The sequence below is a fragment of the Vipera ursinii genome, assembly GCF_947247035.1.
Source record: "Vipera ursinii genome assembly, chromosome: 2".
In the NCBI taxonomy this organism is placed as follows: domain Eukaryota; kingdom Metazoa; phylum Chordata; class Lepidosauria; order Squamata; family Viperidae; genus Vipera; species Vipera ursinii.
The window spans coordinates 40570146-40596141 of NC_139513.1; the positions used below are offsets into that span (position 1 = coordinate 40570146).

Genomic DNA, 25996 nt, shown 5'->3' on the forward strand with positions numbered 1-25996 from the left:
CGTATGATAATGCAAGGTTGAATAATTAAACAGTTAACATGTCTTCAATGAAGACATTAATTACAGCTTTTTAAATAACGGCAATTAGAAAAACATACTGCAATTTATGCCTGTTATGCTACTTAAGAAAAAATAGGGTGAAAAAAAATGCTAGAAAATAATAGGCTTTTAATTTGATAAAGTAGAAATAATTGCTGCATGCTTTCTCTGGGTTGGAATAAATTGCTCCCTCGCCCTCTTTCTAAATCGGGGTGACCTCATCTATCAAATAAAACCAGTCTGCCTTTGATTCACGATTGCACAGAAATGTTCTGAATGAAAGAATGTCCCATTCTCTGAGATCTTATTCTTTACCCTATTAAAGCTCTGGGTTCCTAACTACCCTTATATCTGATTGAGGGGAAAAAAACACTGTTTACTGTGACCACTCATGGATGGAATTCAAATGGGTGCATTAAAAAGCAGGATCAATTTCTGTTAGCTGTTGTCCCTCCCGGTGTCATTTTTCTTCAGACTATATCTTAGGTGATCAAGAACATTTCAGCCAGTAGCAAATGAATACATTACTGTGGGGAGGGAAAAAACCAAACCCTCTGCTGGAAAGGAGAAGTAAGGACCCAACTTCATACTGCAGTTAAGCTGACTTGGGAGTGGAGGGGAAGAAGGATAAAAGGGAAGCCAGGGCTTTTTTTCTCATAGAACGCTCAGAATGGAGTTCCGGCACCTTTTTTGGATGGAACCTTGTAGAGTAGGCAAGGTGGGTTGTATGACATGTGTGAGTTCCGGCACCTTTTTCTTTTACAAAAAAAGCACTGTACCTCCTTTACATGTGAAAAGATCAAGGCTCTGCTTGTTTCAGCTAAGGTGCTGGAGACTTACATGGACATGTTTCCTTGAAAGAAGTTGGAAGTGGTTTGCTACTGTGCTCCCACCCAGCGCTCACCGGTTCTGCTGCTTAACGGTTTTTTTTTGAAGTGAGCCCAAATAAACTAGATGCTCTCACACGAACACAAGCAGAACCCTCACCTTGCATGAACAGAGTGCTAACTATGCCTCTGGCATCAGTAAGATATTGGGGAAAAATGGCAGGGATTCAGCAGCATTTCTGTGCTGGTCAAGCAGTCAGATCACAGACAAAGTAGGAGTAAGATAGAAGCACAAGACTTTTCCTTTTTCATGCTGAATATAGCAGAACTGGGGTAAGTGTCTATCACAAAATTGGTGTAAGGGGAAGCCTCCCACTTAGCTGAATAGAAAGGAAAAAGCAACGTAATTAAGAATCACTACTTTCAATGCCACGATGGAGTGTAGCCTGTGGTGCAAATCAGCACTGAGTTTTAGCAATGCCAACTCAAAAGAAAAAAGAGGGACCACCCTTTAAAGTTCAGAAAGGAATTTCAGAAGAAAGGCACTTTGCTTAAAATGGTCTGTTTCCGGCATGCATGTGGAAATGCACAGCTCTATTTCTCTGACTGCTCTTTAGAAGGCAGGATCCTGAATCTAAAACTCAAAATACTTTGGCCACCTAATGAGAAGGAAGGACTCACTGGAGAAGAGCCTAATGCTGGGAAAGATTGAGGGCAAGAGAAGAAGGGGACGACAGAGAATGAGGTGGCTGGATGGGGTCACTGAAGCAGTAGGCGTGAGCTTAAATGGACTCCAGAAAATGGTAGAGGACAGGAAGGCCTGGAGGAACGTTGTCCATAGGGTCGTGATGGGTCGGACACGACTTCGCAGCTAACAACAACAACATTTCTCTTTATAGAACGTTAATGGCTAGCTGAATGTGGACCTTTGGTTCCCATCTTATTCAGGGACTTTGTGCTATGAAGAAGCAATGTGCGTGCAGGGGATCTGCCAAAATATTGTATCAAGTAGTTTGTGGCAGGAGAAGAGGAAGTGTAAAGGAAGGGGAGTCCAAATAACCAAGATGGATTGGTGATAGGAGGCTGGGAGTTAAGGAGGGTATTGCTTGTGCTGAATTCTTCTTGAAGGCTCTGCTGTCCTTGACTTTCAGTCATACTTGGTTTTTGCCACCATGTTGGAAATCTGATCTAATTTGTCAGACAAGCTTTTAATGCTGTTTGGATAAGACAAATTCTCATATGCCCAGCTCAATCTTCTTGATTCCCGAACCAGCAATAGCCATCAGATGCAAAGAGAAGGTGCACCTTAGATCTGAACTCACACTGCTGGCAGCACAGAGTATCTTAATCCAGGTTATAGTAGCAGATAGAGGATCGGATGGAGTCTTTGCCCTCATATGCTCCTGTCCCACTGCTTCATAGCTCTCATAGTCAAAAATTACTCCTTATTTTGAACTTGCATCTCACTAACTGGTCTTTGCTTTATGCTCAGATTTCCAGTGCAGAATTCCATACTCGAAAATGCTGTAACACTACCATATCTGGCAGATTCTGTTTTCAGATGGGAAAAGGTAAATGTATTTCTCCATTTGTGGGTGAATTCAGCTGAGCAGGAGGCATTCTTCTTTCCCACTGCATCATATCAAATCTGCAACATGGGTAGTAATTCACATTTGGTGGACTCATGGTTATTTCATTGGATGTGTGGTGGGGCTATCCTTTCATGTTTCTCTGTCTTTTATAGCAGTGTAATCTTCCCCTGTTGTAGGCTGAAATGGGTGGTGTCTGGTAGACATGGTACCCTTACACATCCTTATCTCTCTTCCTTGCATACAGGTAATCTTCGACTTACAACTTGTCAAAATTACAGTACGTCCCCCACAAAATATTTATGACCTAGTTCTGGAGTTATGATGCACTGCCCCACAGTCATATGACTGCATTTTGGGCACTTGGCAACCAGAGTGCATTTATGGCCATTTGTAGTGCCCCACAGTCACACAACTGTGATTTATGACTTTTTGCTGATAACCAATGTTTACTTCTGATTTGGTGGCACAGTGGTTAGAATGCAAGTACTGCAGGCTACTACTGTGGACTCCCGGCTGCCAGCAGTTTGGCAGTTCGATCCTCACCAGCTCAAGGTTGACTCAGCCTTCCATCCTTCTGAGGTCGGTAAAATGAGGACCCAGATTGTCGGGGGGCAATAGGCTGACTCTAAACTGCTTAGAGAGGGCTGTAAAGCACTGTGAAGCAGCATATAAGTCTAAGCGCTATTGTTATTTTCGGCAAAAACACCCCATAGTGAACAATGAGTTCACTCAGCGGTCACAGCGGTCACTTACCAACTGAAGAATCACTTAACAATGGTGATTCACTTAACAACTGCTACAAAAAGTGATCCTGAAATTGCTTTATAACCATCACAACGTGTAATCATAATGGATAGACTCAATTAGGGTTGTAAGTTGAGGACTGCCTGTATTGCAGAATTGCTTTGCTAGTCTTGCACTGAAAAATGAATAAGAATAAGGGAGGATCTCTTAAGGGAGGAGAATAAGAACTGATCTCCTAAAGTTGATTTTTATCTGTTTGTTTCCTAAAACTTACAATATTGCCCACAATGCCTAAACTGACAGGTACTTTGTTCTCCAGTGTTAGCCCTCTATCATCTTGTTTTTAATCCAAAAGTATATGGAGCATGACCATTTTGTCTAAATTTCCAGCAATTGAAATAATACCAAGAAAAACATCCAGTATTTATTTCTATTTCATATGCAGGCTAAATATGCATGTATAATACTAGGCAGTCCGTATTATGGCAGCCCTGAACATTAAATATATACAGTTTTGATCATATAATGATTACATATAACTATTACAAACTTAGATGATGAGAAAGAAGTTGCTAATCATTGCATTCTGCCTTTCCCTGAAATTTCTGTGATTTTGCTTTACAAATTAACGGGGGGGGGGGGGGCACCAGATTCTGACTGATAACATTCTTGGCTTTATCAGGTCATTTATTTTCTGCAATTGTTATAATTGATCTAAAATGTTCTCTGAAAGTAATATGAGAACTATTCAAAATCTTACAGAATCAGTTGTTCTAAGGCTTCTTTCACGTTAAATAACATTGGTATGTAGGTGTAATTTCCTGCTGAAAATTACACAGATACAGAATCATGTCGCAATCTCTTGCTAAGCTGCTGGCATGTATCCCCTTCAAATTAAAAATGTTTGGTCATGTGCTTTATTGGCACTTGTTATTGGTCCCTTCCAACTTGTCTTTCTCCTGGCACAAGAGCTTGACAGAGAAATCAACAGGGTAATAAAATTGTCTTAGTTCCAGTCTAGTCCAAGTTTACGGATATACCATGTTTCCTGCTAGTCATTGAAGTTCCATGGGACAGTTGTTAGGTTCAGGTGAATGGTCAATATTTACAGGGTAGATAAAATTTTAAGTCAAGCCATGGAAAAATGTGATAATTTATGATTGCATTACGCATTTTTTTTGCCTAATCTATGAATCATTCCTTTGAAAGTTTTCATGTCTGAAGTGATATGGGTATCCCATTTCATATTTGATCTTAAGTAGCTTGTTCACATATGCAAATTATTCCTTGATGTTTTACATATAAACACATGAAATTTAATGGCACAGTTCTGGTAATTAGTTATAATTACTATTGATTTCATGGATAGTCCTTAAAGACATAGTCTTTTTCTATTGAATTTTAGATCTAATCCTGTTATAAAGGTTTCAAAAACTTTGTTTTCAAATCAATTGAGCATCCTTAATTACCAGAGAAGTAGAGTGTGGAACTAGCACCAGAAATTTAGAAAGAGCTAATGTTTGACAGATTAAGTATGGAATCAATCAATGGTTCTAGGCTACAGAGAATTATCAGCATTTCTCAGCTGCTTCTGAGAACTATCAAACAACTAGTGAAGTGTTGATTATTTTGTCAAGGTAGGAAGGAAAAGCCTGTGATTTATGGCTTTGTGGTGTTATAAAGGCTAACAGCAGTGTAGTATTGGTGGAAAACAATTTGCACATAGTATGTTCAAATTTCAGGGCATGCTTAGTGACAGCAAATGCAGCACAATATCCTGACTGTGCTGCGCCATAGAGCATCAACTCAGCTCTGGGTAATTAGCGGCCTTAAAAGATTTTGGCTTTTTGCTGGTATTAACTGACTCAGTGTGGTATGTTTCCAAGGCACTTTGCCTATAAAATTGCTCACATCTGCTTTAAATTGGACTCCACATTTTGTTGCATAATCATCTTGGAAGATATCCAAAATTTCAGTCCAATCTAGTTGAATTTTAGTTGTTCAGGCTGAGAATTCTTACAGCTGTCTTCTGTGCAACCTCTCCTTTAAATCCTTGCCCACCGAAATGAATTGAAGCTTGACGGATCATATTTATCAGAACATTGATCATCCTCAAATATGAGTGCTCTTGAGCTGAAAGAAAAATAGCCATTTAACTATTTTCATTCCCTAAACCAAGGGTGTCAAACTGCCGGTCCGCGGGCTGGATGCGTCATGGCGAAACCGTGCCCACCCCATTGCTGGCAATGGGAAAAAAGTTGTGATACATTGTGACACGTCACGTGATTTTCTCTTAGTGTCAAATCCAAGTTAGCAAGGCAGGAGGACAGAAGGCTGGAAGCAGAAGAACATCCTTCTGCCTTATCCAGAAACTCCTCAACTTCTCTAATGAGCCTCAGCATGGACAGGCACATTTCCACTTTCTTTTCCAGCAGCACAATGAGTTTGCACTTGGTACAGATGAACGAGGGATCCACTGAGGCAGGAACACAAACATAGTGCCTCCTCTGCATATCACCAGAGGTAAGACCTATCCACATCCAGGAATCCCCCAAAGATTGTGCAGCTGCAGACAGTTCCTCTCTTCAAACACTATATAGACACTAATGGAACCCCCCCAAAATTATCAGATGAAGTTCAACTTCTGTTGCTTGCAGTGTCCTTCTTCTTACTTGCCAGAAAGCCTAGTGTGCAAATTATTTCAGCAAATTAGTAGTTAGTGCACCTAAAGAAGAAATGCTTGCATTTGATAGTTGTATTGTATATATCTTGTACCTAGGATTTGTAATGACCTGATACTTTACTTAAAAGTCTAAAAGTTTAAAGAAGTCATTTGAGGAAATAAAAGGTATGAGAACAATATACAAATAATTGTTTGGCTATTAAGCTGCTGCTTAACGTTAGGTCTGCCTGCAATACATCTCAGATTTTCCACAATCTATGAATGAGGAAGTAGACCTGCTTTGTGTGACTAAGTCCTAGTTGAGTTAAGATGGTGTGTTTCTGTCTCATAAATATCCTCCTGGGGTTTGGTGTGGCAGTGGCCACAAGCTTAAACAGTGCAGGTAAGATGGTTGTTGCAATCCCTGATGCCCTTTAGAAGCTAGGAGATATCTGTGGCTTGAGGGTTGAGCTATGAGACAACTTGGGAATTCATCCCCATCATGACAACCATGGGTTTGTCCCATGCCATCATGGCCACAACTCATATGGGTAGCCACACATTAGGCCTTGTTTTTGTTTCAGAACAGATGGCACCTGATTGGAATATGGTGGAAATTAACACCTGCCTTTTTCATGGGCAGATGTTCTTTGACTGCTGTTGGGATGAATAGGGCTACGGATCTCTATAGGAAGGATGGACCTATTTGACTACTGATGGGCATATAAGCCTGTTGGAGTTACATATTAGTGTCAGTAACAAAAGGAATAAAACAAATGCATTTAAATAAGATGTATAGGAATATTCCACAGTTCAATTTTCTTGTATTTTCAAAGATAAAAAATGGAGACCCTTGGGGAATAAAACAAAGGTTTTCTCTTGATATTTTTTTCAGCCTCTTTCTCTCCCCACCTCCTCCCCTTCCCATCCCAGGAGAGTAGTTTCTTCTGAGTGAACATAAAATTGAATTTTGCTCTACCTAGGTTTAGGATTGTAGTTTAAGCTATATGTAACAAAAACATTGCAAAGTATTTTCATGCTGCGATTGGCATTGGTTTCAAAATAAGCACGATTAACACAGACTAGAAGATATCTGGGGCTGTTTTTAGCAGATAAGTGCTGCTTTCTCAGGCTTTGAAGTGATTGGAACCTGATAGGAATCAAGCTAAGGATGACTGAAATTTATCTAAGCTTCCGGGAAAGGGAAAACTATTCTATTAAAATTGGTCTTTTGCCAGAGAGTCCATAGGAGATCCTGGCAACAGTGAATCTACTTGGGGACCTGAATAGTTGGTATATAGCCTTTCCCAGAGCATACTTTTTGACATGGGGAAACTGCTCTCTGCAATTTTTCTTCCAGGGCTTCACATATCACTGTTTGAAGTGCTTAATGCTCTGAGTTGCATAGGCTTGCAGTCCTTCTTAAGGGATGTCATGTAATACAGGGCTTTTCAACCTTTTCACCCATTGTACCACTTTTAGGATATGGCAACATCTGAGTACCACCAGTTGCCTAGCTCCAGCCATCTCTTGCTTAGGCTTGTGCGGTGCTGCCACCAGTTCAACTCATTCCCTTCCCCCGCTACCACTTTTCTAGGATGGTCGCATACCACCTGCCAGGTGCCAGTGTACCACAGGTGGTACCCGTACCACTGGTTGAAAAGCCCTAATAGAGGCACTTGTCAAATCCTTATTTTTTAATTTCCATACTGCCACTGAGAATTGTCTCCGCCACCCCATGATTCTGTCCATTTCACCCCATCCTCTTCAAAGAACCTGCATAGATTCTTCTTATGAGATTAGTGATGTGAGTCTTAAAGCTTTGGTAAAATGTTTGTTTTTGCAATTTTGCTGGGTATAGGTGCAGTATCTAGCCATCTCAAGTAGAAGCAAGGAAAGAAACTAGCAATCTGTTCCCTAATTGTGTTGATTCAGAAGTTCTCACCAAGGTCTACGCCACCTGTGCTTTTGCTGAAAGCTTGCCACCATTACTGTGATGGGAGCTAATAGCAACTTATGTGTATGTGTATCTGTTCACACCACAGGGATAATTGTTGTGGTTTGCATTACCTCTCTTTCTTTTTATGCCTTTTAAAATAAAAATAATTTACTTTTGTTATGTTTTGTCTTTTAAAAAAATAGCTAGATCTAAAACTTAATAAATGTAAATGTTAGGTATTTCTTTGGCTAAGAGCACCATGAAAGTTTTACTGAGACAATAAGGATATAGTGAACCAAGAATGTTTGTGAATCTCTGCTTTAGATCCAAATTCACATCTCTGAGGAATATAAAGCTTTCCACACTTAATGTAAGGCCAAGATATGGTTGTGGAGCAATTTCCAGATTATGGCCTTGAAATTACTAATCTGGAAACTCCAAGTAACTGGAGTATCTATTTATCTGCTTATCTGGATGTATTCCCTCTACTGTCTTCAAAGACTAAGGTAGATAACAAAAACAGTAAAAAGGACATTTGAAATACTTCAATAATTCAATTTTGAAGTTGAGTTTAAAAATCTAAAAATGCAACAGATCTTAGGCCCTCCAAGTGTGGCATCCAAGACATCCTTTCTAAGAATCCAAGGCTTCGGCATAAAATTTGTGTTCTGATTAAAGGGTTATTGGCACACCAGACTGTTAGGGTTTTTCATGCTTTAACAGGAATGCATAGGCAGCCAAGTCAGTGTTGCATTTTTGGTATAGAACTTGATTTACTGACACAATTAAGAAAAGCCTAAAAGAAGTGGGCAAAAGGCATAACAGGAGGGGGAAAGAGCACACAACTCAGAAGCAACCAATTATGCACTTTAATAATTCAGTAGGTTTTTCACTAATTGGCTGGAAAGTAAATACTATTTGCACAAATGCCTTGTGCCATTATTTATCCATTGCAAAAGTAGAGGTTTAATTAAGACAAAAGCCTATGGACTTTTAAGCAATTAATTCAATATATTGCATTGCTGAGCTAGTGAGGTGCTGAAGTCTAATGTCCCTTAAGGCGCAAGTAGATTTATGTTGCAATATGGAGCAGCAGTTATTACTAGACATTTTAGTTTCTTGGTGAAAAAATATGAGCACTTTTTAATGAATGAAATAATCTCAAGACCACTGGTATTTTGCACTACAGGAGCCAGGATTCACTGCTGAGAAACATATTTTCAGATTAATAACATTATTCTAAATAAACTCTATCTGCATGTCAATTCTGGGCATTTCAGAAGATCTTTGAATTTGTGGTCAACATGGTGTTAAACAGGGAGCTGCATTTATTGCTAAGTGGTAATATCAGTAATTTAGGTTTGTAAGAAAGGGTAGAATGATTGAAGGCTGTGTGAAAAAAAACATTTAAGTAACTCTGCTTCTTGAACAGTGAGACCTTTGGCATATTTGCAAATATATCTCCAAAATCAGGAAGGCCGCTGACTTAATGTTAGAGCCATTTTCATGTCTCACTTGTGATTGTTTTCTGAAACAGCTGAAATTACTATTTTTCTTGATAACAGTAAATATGTTTTTGTTGCCTCTGCTATGTGGAATTCCCTTCATACAAAAGAACCCAAAGTAATTTTGAGAGAAATGACTTGAGGAAGATGTTATCTTAACCCACATGTTGGTTCAGTAACCTAATGAAAATAAGCTGTGACAACTTCTTCTAATATATATTTCTTTAATCTTGGTACCTCTTAAATGTTGATTATGATCCATGTACATTTTTTAACAATTACTTTTAGGAGACCAAGGGACCAAAAGCATTCTGCAGCCCAGTTTTCTTCGGTGCAATGGATGCATCTTGCGGTTGTAGCATGTGGCGACCGGCTGCTGGAAACTCTCAACATGCTGAAATCAGCAGTTCTCTTTAGCAACAAGAAGCTCAAATTTCATATATTTGCTGAGGATTCCCTGAAGCCAGAATTTGAGAAGAAAGTGAGTCTCTTTCAGTGATTTCTTTGTTTAAAAACAACTGCTAAGCCTCAGATTTGTTTAAAAGACTACAATTCAGTTAGAAAGCTTGTCAGCCCTAAGTTAATGGTGGCTGTACTTCTGCTCCTAATCTCAGCCTTAATTAGTACATGGCTTGAAGATATTTGAATAGCATTTCTACTCCCATAAAGGCACCCTATCAGGAATGCTAATTCTTCCTTTCCTTCTTGTGCTTTGCAGTTAGAGGAATGGCCTAACTCTTTCTCAAAGAAGTTTGAATACAATGTCTACCCAATCTCCTTCTCAGTTGGAAACGCTGAAGAGTGGAGAAAATTATTCAAGCCGTGTGCTGCCCAACGCCTCTTTCTTCCGGTAAGGTACTCAAAATGTCATATATGAAGCTCAAAGACAAGAGGCTTTGTTGTTCTTAAAATTAGAAACTTGAATGCAAAGTGGTATTATGGTCCTTTTACCCGCAGTTACTTTATTGTCCTAGTCTTATCTTTTCAGTACAAGGAAATCAAGATCATAGTTCCATATGTTTGTGCAACTGAAAACAGTATAGTAGCAAACTAAAGAGGTGTAGCACAGCAGTCCCCAAACTTTGTGGCTTGGCAGCCCAGCTGGGAGGGGAAGGGGAACTGGGCTGCACGAGCACAGCTTGATTTATGCAAATTGAGCCGGACGAACATGTGCACGCCAGCCTGCCACTCATGCAAGTCAAGCTGCGTGCTTCTGCATGCCGGCTTGCTGCTCACATGGCCCGGTTCTGAATAGGCCACAGCCCGGAAGTGGGCCATAGCCCAGGGATTGGGGACCCCTGGTGTAGCAGATAACATCTAATTTGTCTCAGCCAAATAGAAAAAGACAGGGATCTTGATTGGTGATGTTTTCATGCTTCATTGGTTTTCAAGATTTTTATTATGAGGATAGGTCAGAAGGGTATCGAGTAGATAAAAGTATCATTTACTAACTTTGTGGTAAAAAAACCACAAAAAACTGTCTGGTTTTCTTTAGGCAACCATTCTGATCCAATGTCTCCTGGATACGGTTCCACAATATCCATCATTCTCATGCCTGCTGGGAAAGATGGAACTTGTGAACTAACACATACTGGGATTATTTGGAATATTCATTCTACCTATCCCACTCCCATAGTGTAGTCAAAAAACCTGGTCACCAAGATGGGACTGACAGCAATAGATGCATTGGGAAAGAAACTGATGCAGTGTTGACAGTGCATATTTATTCAACTGGTTCTGATTCTGGTTCAAATTACCTATGATTAATTATGGCTTGAAGATTGTAAGTAGCACCCAATTAGGAAAGGGCCTTGGTAATATTTGGGATTGTAGGAAGGCGAAATTTAACTTACTCCTCCATAAGCTTCACGTCTGAAGAATTCTCTGCAGATGCTGTTGCTTCTTGTGAAAATTCTCCAGAGATCCTAGTGGGGGATTTCCTCCGTGTGTGTATATAAGCTGCAAGAAGGATTTTCCCATCAAGTCTCAGCAGGAGGAAATTAATTCACCTCTGTGCTTTCTGCTATTGTGGCAATTACCCACTCCATCCATTGAAGCTATGAGTATTTATAATCAATGAAGCACATAGTGACTTCTTTGGGGTGTTCTTTGGTTTGTTCAATTATCCAGCATGCATCAGCAATAATGTCTTATATTTCTTGGCCTTTTCTAAACACAGCTTGAACATCTGGTGTCTCTTTTTCCATGCAGAGCTCTAATTTGCATTGGATGATCCTAAGTATTATTTTGCTAGCATGTGAGATTAAGGATATTGCATGATAGTTTAGTTGCACACTGTTAAGTCTCTCTCTCTCTCTCTCTCTCTCTCTCTCTCTCTCTCTCTCTCTCTCTCTCCCTCTCCCTCTCCCTCTCCCTCTCCCTCTCCCTTTTATGTTGGAATGTAGATTGACCTCTTTCAGCCTCTCAGCAAATTCTCCAAATTTGCTGGCGTAGCTTGCTTACAATCTTTACTGATTCTTCTTCTGCTGCTTGTCATAGTTTAGTGGGTATTCCCATCAATTCCTGTAGCCTTGGTAATCAGTGGAGTGCAGATCTAATTTCATCTTGTGTATCAGAGGTTCTCATAAGTAGGAAATACCATCTGAGTTACTGTTGTACAGTATTTCAGTACCTTCCTTCCATTTTGTTTGTTCTCCTTTGAATCAATCATTATCTGTCAATTGGTCTCCTTTAACGTACCATTTCCAAGGCTGGAACTTGCTTCTGGATTCACAGATTTTTTTAAAAAAATATTTTCCTTGTATTTCCATGTCTGCTTCCACCTTCAGTGTGTTTACTAATGTTGTTGTAATACTGCTTCTTGTCTCTTCTAACAGCTCTCTGAAACTCTTGGTTAAGATTCTGAGATTTTTTGTTTTCCTTGGCTTTGGCTTCCCTTCTTGGCAACTTCCATTGGTTTGTTCTGTTTCCCAAATTTTGGCAACCCTTTTTCATATTCATCTTTAACAACTTCTTAAAGTTCACTTCATAATTCCTTTGGTTCTCTATCAATGAGGTTTAGAACTTCAAAACATTTCCTGATGTTCTCCTTGAAAATGGTGGGTTCATGATCCTACTGTGAAAGCTGAGTAGCTTTCTTCTTCTTTGGCTTTCACTTGAAGCTTGTTCGTGATCTGTTCCACAGTTAGTACTTGACCATTCTTTGATGCTTCAAATGTGCTCCTCCTCTTAAGTTTTAGCAATAATATAGTGAATTGTATTCCTATGTTTCTTTTTATTTCTGTGTGATAAACAGTGTGATCTTGTGTCCAGTTCTACCTCATCTGAATTCGCTGATGTCTAAGATGTCAACTTGTAGCCATTTCATCTTTCACTGTGTTGAGTGTATCCATGTTTGTGTTACTTGTGTTCCATAATCTCAGTGTAATTCTGTCATTGCAGCTTCTGATGGTTTTTTGTATAACAACACCAGCAAGTAGATATCCCAAAGGCTTTCATCTAATCACATCATAAGCACCCTTAGTACTCTGAAAGTGCCTCAGCTTTTTTTCAGTAGCATCTTGAAAACCCTCTAACCTGGGCGGCCCCTCATTCAGTAAAATGAGGAACACTAGATTGTTGTGGGCAATATGCTGACTCTGTAAACCACTTAGAGAGTGCTGTAAAGCCCTCTGGAGCGGTACATAAGCCTAAGTGATATTGCTATTGCTATAAATCATTTTATCTTTTCTGTCCATGTGGTTTGCTTCATAAAAATAGAGGATTGGTTTACTGTTGCCTTCTCCTGCCTTTGGCACAGCTGTTAGGTGATAATTTATCTCCAGCATCTCCAATTTTCCAACAGAGGTGCCTACTTGCTTTAGCTGAGTACCTGGGATGACTTTATCAGTTGACTCCCCTGGGAATACAGTATACACTCTTTCCATACATTCCTAATATTCTTTGCTCATCCCTATGAGGAACACCACTCCCTCCCCCCATCTATCCACGATGAGGCACAGAGCAGGGCAGGGGAGTGGGGTGGTGGTGGCTAATAATGGTGTCCAGAATCTGCAGGAAGAAGTCCCTGATAGCCAAAGATATTGGCAGAAAAACAATTATGGAAGCAGAAGACAGTGACAAATGATGGGTTGATATTTTTGTCTTCTCAATTCCAAGACCTTTGGGGGAAAAAAAGTATTACATTTTTAAGTGGTTCATAAATTGGCTTATGGGAAGAAGGATTTCTTTGAAGGTAAATTTAATAAATAAATAAATAATTGCAAGAGTTAGCAACTTCAGATCAAAGCATGATTTATATTCCCTTCCACACACAACATACACGAGGCCTAAACTGTGGCCTCAGAATCCCTCCAAAATTGACTTCAAAACGTATTTTTAACCAAAGCATTTGCACTATAATTAAGCAAATGTATAAGAAATATTGAGATTCAGTTTGGCTTGGTGATTAAGGCACCAGACTAGAAACTAGAAAACCACGAGTTCTAGTCACACCTTAGGCACAAAGCCAGCTGGGGGAGCTTCGGCTATTCACTTCCTCTCAAATCTAGGATTTGTAAGGGCAAACCACTTCTTAAAAAAATGTTGCCCTGAAAACTGCAGGGACTTGTCCAGGCAGTCTCCAAGAATTGGACATTGCTGAACAGAACAACAAAAAAGTATTACCTAAATAATGTTTATTCCAGTTAGCTAAAGCATCGATTGCATTCAAAATGGTGTGGCTCTTAGGGTTTTATGACCCAAATATTCTTTTCTGTTCTATATAGTAGAATGTATCTGTCTATGGAAGTGTCCATTTTAAGAATGAGTTTGCTTCCTTTATTTAAGTCAGTCTATTAGCTTACATGCCTACCTCAAGGCAAAACAAGATTGAATAAGATGGAACAGTCAGTTTGATATTGCAACTACAATCCTCAACCTACAACCACAATTGAGCCCAAAATTTATGTTGCTAAGTGAGAAATTTGTTAAGTGAGTTTTTACAACTTTTCTTGCCATATAACCCGGTCATTAAGTGAATCTGGCTTCCCCATAGATTTTGCTTGTCAGAATGTGGCAAAAGATGGTCACATCACCCCAGGACACAGCAACCATCATAAATGTGAGCCAGTTGTCAAGCATCTGAATGTAAATCACGTGACCATGGGGGTGCTGCAAGGCTCATAAGTCTGAAAAATGGTCATGTCACTTTTTTCCAGTGCCGTTGTAACTTTGAACGGTCACTAAGTGAATTGTTACAAGTCAAGGACTACCTGTATTTTCACTGTTGCATCAGAAAGTTAAGAGATCTGTCCTGTCCAAGTTTGCCCGTCTGATAAATTTTTCGGCATTTTCACTTAAAAAAAAGATGGAGACCAAACCTACTTTTATAGACCTGTGAATTCTGAAACCTTATTGGTGGATACTCTGTCTTGTCTCAGGGACAAGTTTATTCATCATACCTAACTTTTCAAATATTATACTTTGGTGAAACTCCACTAGCTCTTCCTAGATAGTATCTTGAGAGAGTAAGTAGCACTGTTTATGCAATAAGATTAGAAAGTGACAACTGTCATTCTCAGCAGGAGATATTTTCTCCAAGAACTGCATCATCCAGCTGCTGGTTCAGTTTTTGTCATTATACCATTTTGGGGCTTGGCACATTTCATTTCAATGTACTGCTCCTTTTCAGTTAATATAAGACTCACAGTTCATGCCGTCACCCCTGTATAGACTTTAATAAAGTGCTCTTCATATCTGACACAGATAATATGTTAGTTTCTTGCTGACTTGTAACACAATCTGCTCTTTGTTTTGGAACTCTTCAGCACTTCTGCTTATTTATTAGTGGCAGTTTTATAATGTACTTTAGCCAAAAAGGCTGCTAGAGTGACTAATGTATAATCACTAATACAAGACAGTCTGTGCCTTGGTTTCATTCCCATCTTCCTTTTTAACTTCTTTGCGATATGAAATAAGGAAAGGAGGAATGGGAAAGAAACAAAATTAATGTATTTTTCATGTTACTGGGGCAGGCAAGCTTTGATGGCTAAATTTCAGAGAAAAGAGGGGAGGGGGTAGTTTTTGATTTGGATTTTTCCTTATGTTTTTAAGGCAAAATAGGAATCTTAAGCTCAATGGAGGCTTCACATACTTTCTGGAAAGTATGGGGGAAAAACCCTCAGTAAATGGCAAATTAAACCTAGTGAATACTCATGTTAAAGACATAAAAGGGTAACTTTTTGATTAAGAGAGAGGAATCTGAAGAAGTCCTAGGATTACTTAGAATATCGGGATGTGTGAACATCTTGTGTAAATTAACCACTTTAGGAAAACCGATGAAACATACACCCCAGTAATTCAGTTTATTCTGATTGTTTAACTTGCTACTTTTGGAAGTAAGATTATGGTCACCTAACTACCCAAAAAAGAGAATGTATTTAAAAAATGGCATTTTGAGATTTCAAGGCTGCACAAAGGATGTTTGTTTGTTCAATTTCTTTGGCTGCCCAATCTCCATCAGTGACTCTGAGTGGCTTACAATTTGGTTGATACAGATTTAGCTTTTAAGGGTTTTCTTTATTGCCTATATTTCATGTCTCTCTGTCAGGGAGATGGGCGGTTTCTAAATTAGAGAACTAAAATAAGTGTATTTTTTAAAACATGGTTAAAAAAAGCTTTTACATGTGAATACATTCCATTGTTATTGCCAGCCTAAAGATATGCCTGCTTTTATCATATTTTAGCTTACTCATGCTGCAAAAAGGGACACAGATGAGGTTCTAATCCCCACCTTTTTATTTGCAAGTTAGGAGTGAATAGGAAGGTTTGTTTTTTCCCCCAAATATGGTTTTCAAAGGTAGAAATTCACTGTAGTGGCCCATTCATGGTATAGTACCCGCAAATTTAATCAGAGAGTTGTTTGGGAATAGGGACAAAGGGAGTTTTCTGAAAAATTAGAAGGGAGATAAACTAGGGAAGAGGCACTCTGCAAAGTCTCAAATCTATTCTGCTGTGTGGTATAAAATTATTGAAAGAGATAGATTCATAAAGAACATGATGGCCACAAGAGGGCATATGGCAAACAAGAATTAACAGCCTGATTATTATTCATCCATTTGATATACTGTTTTCAATGTAATTAGTGGACCAGTGTCTTCCATGACAATTCAAGCTGACCAAGGGCCGCACAGATCAATCACAGAGAACCTGTGATGCATTCTGAAAGTTTGGAATTCAGTTCTTGATCTCTCATTGGTTACAGGAATGGTTTTGCAGCAAAATCCATCTTCCCTGACCTGGTGCCAAAGCTGAGTTATCACCATCTCCAGATGATGTAGTCCATCAAATCTGGAGAGTACTGGGTTGGGGAAATTTAGTTTTAGTAGCATATGCAAAGAGTATAAAAGTAGAATGTGATAGTTGCATGGAAGGAGAAAGGAGGAAACAAATTGAAAAAGATAAGAGAGGGGTTCCAGATCTTATTGTTTTTGTCTAACAACAGGATATAATAGGATCTTGGAAGTTTTCCCAGCAGTATGTGCTGGATGGAAACATAGGTTGTTCCTTATAAAACTAACCTGGGTGAATTTACCAGGACTGGCTCCTAGGTAACTGACTGGATTAGAATGCTTTGTAAGGAAAAGGTTATAGACCGTGTGCCTTCATAAACTCTCTATTGCCTGATATGGCTTAAAACTTGAACAGATAAAACTTGTTTCATCTTCGACCCCTCTAAACAAGGCAAAATAGGAGAGTTGGCAATTAAGAAAGGAAGACATTGCTTGCCACTCAAAGAATTGGATTTTTCTCTGAAGCAAGCAATGAACTCATCTTACAGGTTAATAACTATCAATTCTAAATCCATTTCCCTTGTAACTCTAGTTTTGGGAAGAATTTTTTTTATTAGATTTATATACCGCCCCTCTCCAAGGACTTGGGGCGGTGTACAGGGCAATTAAAACAGTAACAACACGCAAGGTATAAAAATTAAAATAAGATTAAATCAATAGCCCTAAGTAATAAATACAATCTAAAATTTATTTATTTTTTTAAATTTAAACACTAAAATCCAATCCCTCAGCCCAGGCCGGCCTGTTCAAACAACCAAGTCTTCAGGTTGCGGCGAAACGAGCGAAGGTCGGGAGCCATCCGGAGCTCAACCGGAAGCTGATTCCAGAGGGCAGGCGCGCCCACAGAGAATGCTCTCCCCCTGGGGGGTCACCAGTCGACATTCCCTGACCGTCGGCACCCTGAGGAGGCCCTCTCTGTGGGAGCGCACAGGGCGATGGGAAGTTAACGCCGGCAAGAGGTGCTCCCGTAAATAACCCGGACCCATGCCATTTAGGGCTTTATAGGTCATCACCCGCACCTTGAATCTCACTCGGAAGACAACCTCCTTAATACTAAAAGGAAAAGAAAACTGATGCATTTGACTTTCTTTTTGGGAAAAAGTGCAAAGTACTGGGCAGCATCTGACCTTTCCCCTCCTCCCCTCTCCCATTCCTTTTGCCTTTGTTCCTGTCTACTTGACCCTGACGTATTGTTCCAGAACCTCTTTATTTGAACAGAAAGGTAGGTCAGAGGTATTATTGCCTTGTGATTAGTAGATATTAGTAGATATCCCATAGATAGCCCTTTCTCAACCGTCTGGCTTTTTTCCAAAGCTGATTTTGAAGGATGTGGATTCCCTTCTGTATGTGGACACAGATGTCCTATTCCTGCGACCCATTGATGACATTTGGCGCTTTCTGAGAACTTTCAATGCCACCCAGCTGGCTGCAATGGCACCGGAGCACGAAATACCAAAGATTGGCTGGTATAGTCGGTTTGCTCGCCACCCATATTATGGAACCACTGGGGTGAATTCTGGTGTCATGCTAATGAATTTAACCCGAATAAGAAATACGCAATTCAAGGTAAGGAGACCATTTATTTATTTATTGGGGGGGGGGGGAAATCTTCCTTGGGATAGAGTTGGTTGTTGCTCCATAACTTTGACAGGTTATGGAGTTTAGCTTTTTTCTGTGCAGATGGCATTGACATGATGAGAACATAACAGGCACTATGTTTTTTTGAGACATGTGCACCACATGGATCAATAAGTACTCAAATTTGTTCAAAGACAGTGAAAGAATAGTTAACTTGGGCAGTGCTTGAACTGCAGGCCTTCAAATTCTTCTACACAAAGGATTGCCACACTATTATCAGTGCAGTCAGTCTTTTTGGTACCTACCCTTTGGATATGTTAGACTTCAGCTTCCATAATCCTAAGCCATCACATCCAATGAGGAAGAATGATTGTTTGTCAAGCAGAATACTGAAGCTGACATATTCTGCTTATCTCAATTCATGAAAATTTCAGACAACATACATGCCAAAATATGCCAGAATACCATTACCAAGTACCAAGATGTACATCGTCTGTGTAATATGAACTACTATAACCCAGGTTTAAATCCTATTTAATTGTGATCTGTTCAGATTGGTAGCTACTTGATAGCATTAGAAACAGCAGCTTTTCCTACCCCTTGAAATCTGCTTTCCTTATTTATTAAATATATTTATAGATCCACCCAATTCACACATAGGTCACACACAGGTGACTTCACGTGCCTGGGTTGAACTTGCTCCTTCTGCATGCAAACTGTATTTTAAGGCCAATATTTTTTCCTGTGAAACTTTCAATATGGCAAAGCACCAATGGAAATCGTTTTGCAGTGAATAGGAAATAGCCTAACCCTCCTTTTTATTACAATACAGTTACCATTCAGCCTCTGTGTCCTGAAATACTGTCAGAAGCAGAGGGGAAAAGGGAAAGGGTTGTGTTAACTACTGGATTTGAAGTGTAAATTTTAGGTTCAAACTAAATTTTAGGTTCAAAATAATAATTTAGTTTTATTATAAAATGTATAAATCGAAAAGCTAAAAGACCATAGCACCTCCTTCCCAGCAGTCAATACCCAGATAATCGGAGATTAACACCAAGATTAATATTAAACCAATAATTAAGCAATAAAGATTACTCTCCTGTTACTTGCCCAAGGTCCTGCCCACCTAGCAATTTGAAGACATGCAAATACAAGTAGATAAATAGGTACCCCTTCAGTGGGAAGATAACAGTGTTCTGTGTGTCTCAGAGTATAGTTATGCTGGCCACATGACCACTGAAACATCTTCGGATAATGCTGGCTCCCTCAGATAAGAAATGGAGATGAGCACTGCCGCACTAGAGTCAGATACGACTGGAGAGGGGAAACCTTTACCTTTACCTTTCTATCAGTCGAGGAACTACCAACTCAGACAAACCATCCAACAGTAAACAACAGCCTAATCAAGGAACTACCAAGAACTCTCCCACCAACACTGAGGGGGCGAATCTTTCTTCTTGCATTGACAATGTTATCAAGTTAAGTAATGAAATGTCTGCAGGACAACAATCAAACTCAGAGGGCATCTCACAATTATTTAAAAAATGGATACTATTGAATAAATCGTACTGCCGAGCATTTGTCATGCAATCACCACTATGAAATCATTGTGAAGAAAATATTTATATTGCAAGAAGAAATAGCACAAGATCAGTCTTCCAAGGTAGAATTTGGCATCTTTAACCTGTGTTAGGAGAAATGACTTCTCATTCCCATCTTGCTGAAAACCAACTCTTTTCCTACTGTTTGGTCACCGAACCCAGCTAGAAGGTGCACCGTGGCTATAGCTTCCTCCTGCTGTGATTGTAAATGTGTGTTTATGATTATTTTATCAAATCATTTATTTCTGTATTTCAGAACAACTTGATACCAACAGGCTTGAAATGGGAAGAGATGTTGTACCCTTTATACCAAAAGTATAAAAATTACATTACATGGGGAGACCAGGACTTGCTAAATATTATTTTTTACTTCAATCCAGGTACACTCTTTTTAAGTATTATATGCAATATAATGATAGTCCTATTTTAACTTTGAATATATAATCATTTTAAAAATTGAGACTCCCCAAGTATGAATGCTGCATTATTGTTCCATTATGCCATAATATATTTCTGCATCTTCCAATCATTGGAAGTCTCCAGCTTTTGCAAATTCTACCATTTTTCTTTTCTCAAAACCCATGATTGGAGCAACAAGGAAAAAAATCAGAATTATATACACAAATGTTTATTCTTCATATATATGGTGTTATTATAAAATTTAGCGGTTTTTCTGATTTCTTTCCAAGTCTTGTATTTAAAGCTGATTCCTAGACATCATTCTATTCTTGGATAATAGTGTAGTGTGGTGCCTAGTGGTGAAGACGAACTCCATGTGGCATCAGGAAGGGCATCTGGCCAGTAAACGCTCAGCTCCATTCAGTCACCCCACCTCTATCCCACATTAAGGAGGTTACAGGGTCATAAAAACAGAGTTATTCTATTCTTGGCTAATATTTTTTTCCTCTATTTTATGTATTTTTACTTCCCTTTCTTTTAGAATGTCTATACCTCTTTCCCTGCCAGTGGAATTATCGACCGGATCACTGCATGTATGGCAGTAACTGCAAAGAAGCAGAAGAAGAAGGCATTTCAATTCTGCATGGGAATCGAGGTGTCTATCATGATGATAAACAGCCTACTTTCAAAGCACTCTATGAAGTGATACGTGATGTAAGTGATGTTTTTCCAAAAAGCAAGTTCTTGCATAGAATAAGGCTGCAATATAAAGTTTCAGTAATCGGCTTTATTGTTGCAAGAATCCCTGAAGTTAGAGTAGGCTAAGAGATCCCAACTTGCTCAGAATTTCCAGTGAATTTTATACTTGAATTATGTTCTCCTGCTCCTATTATAGCAGAGATCCCCAACCTTTTGGGCACCAGGGACCGGTTCGGTGCAGAAAGGTTTTTCCACGGACCAGAGAGTGCGTGGTTTTGTATGCTGCCTGCATTCCATGAATGGGGCTTTGGTTGTTTGTGCAGACTGGTTGCTGGCGTCCTGCAGACCGGTACCGGTCCGCGGACCAGGGTTTGGGGACTCCTGTATTATAGGACTCCATCCATGATACCATATTTGTCCTTAGAGATTTTGAGAATGTTCTTGCTGCAATACAGTGCAAGACATATAAAACACAACTTCTTGAGCCAGATTCAGAATCAAGAGTCCTAATTCAGTTTATCCCAATATTCAAGTCAAAAAAATTGAAGATGGTACTTTTCTGGACTAATGCTTAAATATGTAATGGCAAAGAAGGACAAAGAGTTGGATGATAATGATATCCAGTAGAGAGGATTAAAGTAATGTAAGAGATTACTAAAGACGAGGATGAGGAAATGCAATAAATAGGTGTTTTGTATTGGTGCCAAGTAGGAGAGGGGAATGAAACATATATCAGTATCAATCATGAACCAAGGATTTAAGATTGCTTTTTACATTTTTGTATTTTTTTATTCTTTTTCCTCTTTAGTTTTCCTTTGAAGACAATCTTTTCCAATCAATTTACTATCCTCTCCAGTCCAAGTTCCTCAATACTGTGCACACTTTATGTGGGCGAATTCCTCAAGTTTTTCTGAAACAAATTGAGAGAACCATGAAGAAGGTCTATGAAAATCATGTGATTGTCAATATTGGAGCCAATTTCAGATTATAATCATAGCAATATATTTTCATAGAGCTGTTGTCTCCCATCATATCCCACTCTGGGGCTGTGAACTGAAAGTTCTATGCTGGGTTTTGCTACAGTTCTGTAAACAAGTATCTGGGAGTAAGATTCACAAAGCTTAGTAAAGACATATTTCTGACTAGACATGTATAGGATTGCATTGAGTCAGTTATTTCTTAAGCAAAATTACAAGGCTTTTATCTAATTATAATAGTTGCCACACCATTAATTAGTTTGATGGTGGTTATGGCAATGGTTTAAATTCTGGAAAAAACAGTAAAGAAATTACTGTTGTAGATAAGATGAGGAATATAAATATTTGGAAACTGTTAAGACATAGACACAAGGAGAATTTCTCTGTAATTCTGAGAAGGCTCTTACAGATATTTCTTGTGCTGGAAAATAATTGTGCTGATAATACTTAATACAATGGCAGAGGGATGGATTGTGTATCATCATTCACTGCATGTTGTTGCTTTTATGCTTTGCTCTTTGATGTTAGTAACTTTTTGGATTTTTGGTATTTCTATACTATCAACTCTCTTCTACTGGCACTATCAAACCTAGAGTAGAAGATGTTTTGGGGTTTTCTTGTCCCTCCCTCTTTCACCAGTTCAGTGACCATCCAGATTTGGTACCATATAGTTGTCTATGAGATGAACCTAGTCATTTCAGCTATTTCAGCAGGGAAAATTGGCCTTTTTTAATCACGGTCTTAATTGCAATAATTTCGAACCTCATACTCTTAGACCAGGGGTAGGCAACCTTGGCTCTTTTATGACTCGTGGACTTCAACTCCCAGAATTCCTGAGCCAGCCATGCTGAGGGAAATGGGAAAGGTTTCCAAGGTGAGCCATGCTGACTCAGGAATTCTGGGCGTTGAAGTCCACAAGTCATAAGAGTCTAGGTTGCCTACCCCTGTCTTAGATGGTTTCTAACAGATTACAGTTAGTCAGAGTTCATGTGTCACTTCATTGAGGAACATCTACCTCTTTAGTATTTTAGGGACCATTATTATTATTAAACCATATGGAGATTCTGTTTCAGCAAATCTTAACTGTGTCACAACTATTTTAACCTGAAGGATTGTCAACCTCACTACCTTGCCATCTGAAGATAGTGGGGGTGAAGGTTAATTTCTTCTCTTTGCTAATGTTTACATGATGAAAACAGCAACTTTTGTTGGTGTTATTTCTCTACAGCCTGGTGCAAGGAGTGTATGTAATAAACCGAATGGATTCTTGTTTGAAACATGTTTTAGCTAGTTATTGAGGTGATATTCTCTGCTTTGCATGAAGTAACAGAGTTGTCTTTATTATCTCACCAAGTTTTAATATATATGTTGTGTTCGTTGACATCTTTGCTATACCTGATTAAGACAGCTATTCTTCCGAAGATCACCCTATATGGGTTCCTCAACACACAATTGCAAATAATAATCCATTCCTGAGTTAAAATGCAGAATGATATATTTTACAGGAATATATTTTTGTCATTTTACATACAGAATTTGAGGAGGAGACTTTTCACCGAGTAGTACAATATGTTCTAGAGAGCTCTTTTCTGTCTCAAATATTTATGCAGTAAGGAGAACTTAGGAACAATCTTTTTTTTTTCCATTACTCTACTCTCTGAAGCAGTTTTTGAGCTTTTTCCTTCTTTCCATTCTTGAAAATGTAGGGCAGAATTTACTATAGGTTGAATAAAATCTCACCTGGGTAATAAGATTGTCTACGGGGGAGAATTTGATGATAGTTAATATGGCCTGTTATGTCTGCAACCTGTCCTGTAGAATGGAAGCATATGAGAAGGGGAGCTAAGAGATAAACCAGAAGGTTAAAAAAAATCTGGCTGGATTTGTAAATGTCACCCTGTGAATAAGTTAAGTGAATTTGAAACTGCTACTATAATCATGCCAAAATAGTTTGTTTGATGCTAGTGCTCCTTAAAGAGTAACAGCAAAACAGAAAGGGGTAACACCATGCCACATCCTCCTTTATGGATTTGTATGTTTTTTGTCTCTCACAAAAAGGTCTTCCCTTTTGCACCTATTTTTAACATTGAAAGCCCACTTCAGTGCAATTTAACTACAGAAAAAGTCAGAATACCTTGGTTAACAATTATTAAAAAGAAAAGGTATTTTCATAATAAGTATTAGAAAATCAAATCCGTGGCAGAGGAAGAAGAGCTAAATGCTTGTTTTATAGCAGATACAGTATTCAAAGGGATGAAAAGACCTAATCTGTACAAAAGACAGAAGCTTGAAAAATCCCTATAATGGAAAGTTGATACAATTTTGAAGAGTGAGTGGGTTCATTTTTCACTTGGTGAAATATATGCTCTCTGTTAAATCTCTATTCATGTGAAGGATCTCTCAGCTGTCCTGTAAGATGTATAAAATCTAATATTGCAAAGGTTTTTTTTTTGTGCAGGGTTTTTAAAAGTGATATCTGATACAGTATTTGATTCCAGGACAGATTCAGAATTTGTACAGTTCAATTTCTCAAATACAGTGTGTTTGTTAACCCTTTTATATCTCCTGTGTAACACTCAACAGCATATATACATGTCAAAGAAAAACTGAAAAATACTTGGGAATGCATCACAAAACTCTTTGAGGTTTGCCATACATTGAGATAACATTTTTGTTGTGGTTTTCTCTGAAGGAAAATAACAAAGTCTATAGTGGGAATTCTGTTCCATTTTAATCTTTGATTTGAGTTACTTTATTAGATGTTTTGGAAACTGAATTTAAATCCTAGAGATGAGGATTAGCTCAGTCAACAAACAATGCTGGTGTGCTACCATAGCAGTTTTTTTTTAAATGATTTTTGTGAATGCAAATTCTTTTTGAGAAATTGAGTTGCAGTTATACTTTTATAGTAAACTAAATAGTGTGATTTTGAACATAAAGAAATAGTTAAATTTCTTGTCACATACAAGTATTATCTCTACCATATTTTGATGTTTACCGAAATTGTAATGTTGCATTATATTTTGGTTTGTTTTTTTAAAAAAACAAGGAAGCCTAAAAAATACTTTTGATATCTCCGCTTGATTTATAAAGGATTTAATTTTCTAATAGTGAATTAAGACTAACAATTCTGCACAGTATTAGTAGACTTATGCAAGGAAAAATATCAGTTTGCATTTTGTCCTTGGGGGTGTTGTTGGTGGACTACGTTGCAAATCTCTGTAAGAATTTTTTTTAAATAATTATATAAATATATTTACTGGATAAATGCTTAATTTGTTTAACCAAACAGCTTGCAATTTTCAGCACATTTCATATTACATTTTAACAATAATCAATATTTTGATATGTTAATATATGCAAAATACTAATTACTGATTTTTTTAAAAAATAGGCATTGCATTAAAAGTTAGAAGGCATATATAAATATTTATTTCAACTTCCTCATCTGCATGCCGTGTTATTTTTTAATGTTAAGATATTAGAACGGGATTTTCCACTTAACTGTGATTCAGTAGAAACACTACCATCAAAATAACTGTAAACTAAGGTTATACGGTAGGACTGGAGAAGCAAGGGTAAATCTATAATCTTGTTTTAATAGTTTTGTGGTAAAGCTATAATCTCCAACTGCTGCACATTTGCTTAACTATTTCTGGTTCATGGTTCAGTGTACAATAAATTCAGCCAGAAACCGAATGGCAAACACTCAAATAATGAACAATAGGGCTATAATAAATTTTGTACATCTACAATTAAAAGAATAGTTATATTGATGAACTGTCACAAGTTCCCATCCTAAATCTCAATCTTAAGTCCATTTCTGTTTGCAGAATATTACCTATAATTGATCAATCCTTTGCAGACCTAGACATACCTGTCTATACCTATTTATTTTTAAGGTTGAATGTGCCAAAATTCTTTTTAGTGCCAACTGCAAGTACACTTGATTTCAGTAGCTGCCAGATTACTATCTCAAAATCTTGAAGAGTCTAAGGCTCAAGATAGTCTGTTGAAGATATAGTTCTTCAAATGTGTCTACGGAGACCCTCATCACCCAGGTCCCAAAGGTGCTTTTTCAAATGTGTGAGAATTTAACCTTGATTTGGAAGGAATTTGTCCTATTGCCAAACTGCTTTAAG

The 25996-nt window shown here is 38.3% G+C and overlaps 1 protein-coding gene across 1 annotated transcript in view; it reads left to right on the forward strand.

Moving 5' to 3' along the window:
- GXYLT2 (glucoside xylosyltransferase 2) overlaps positions 1-25298 on the forward strand; it is a 30489-nt gene extending 5191 nt beyond the window's left edge. The window contains exons 2-7 of the mRNA XM_083354313.1: positions 9597-9789; positions 10027-10158; positions 17915-18166; positions 20036-20159; positions 20720-20892; positions 21686-25298. Coding sequence (XP_083210439.1) covers positions 9597-9789; positions 10027-10158; positions 17915-18166; positions 20036-20159; positions 20720-20892; positions 21686-21868 — 1057 coding nt within the window. The 3' untranslated portion in view covers positions 21869-25298. The remainder of the gene's footprint in view (positions 1-9596; positions 9790-10026; positions 10159-17914; positions 18167-20035; positions 20160-20719; positions 20893-21685) is intronic.
- Positions 25299-25996: the final 698 nt, after the last annotated feature.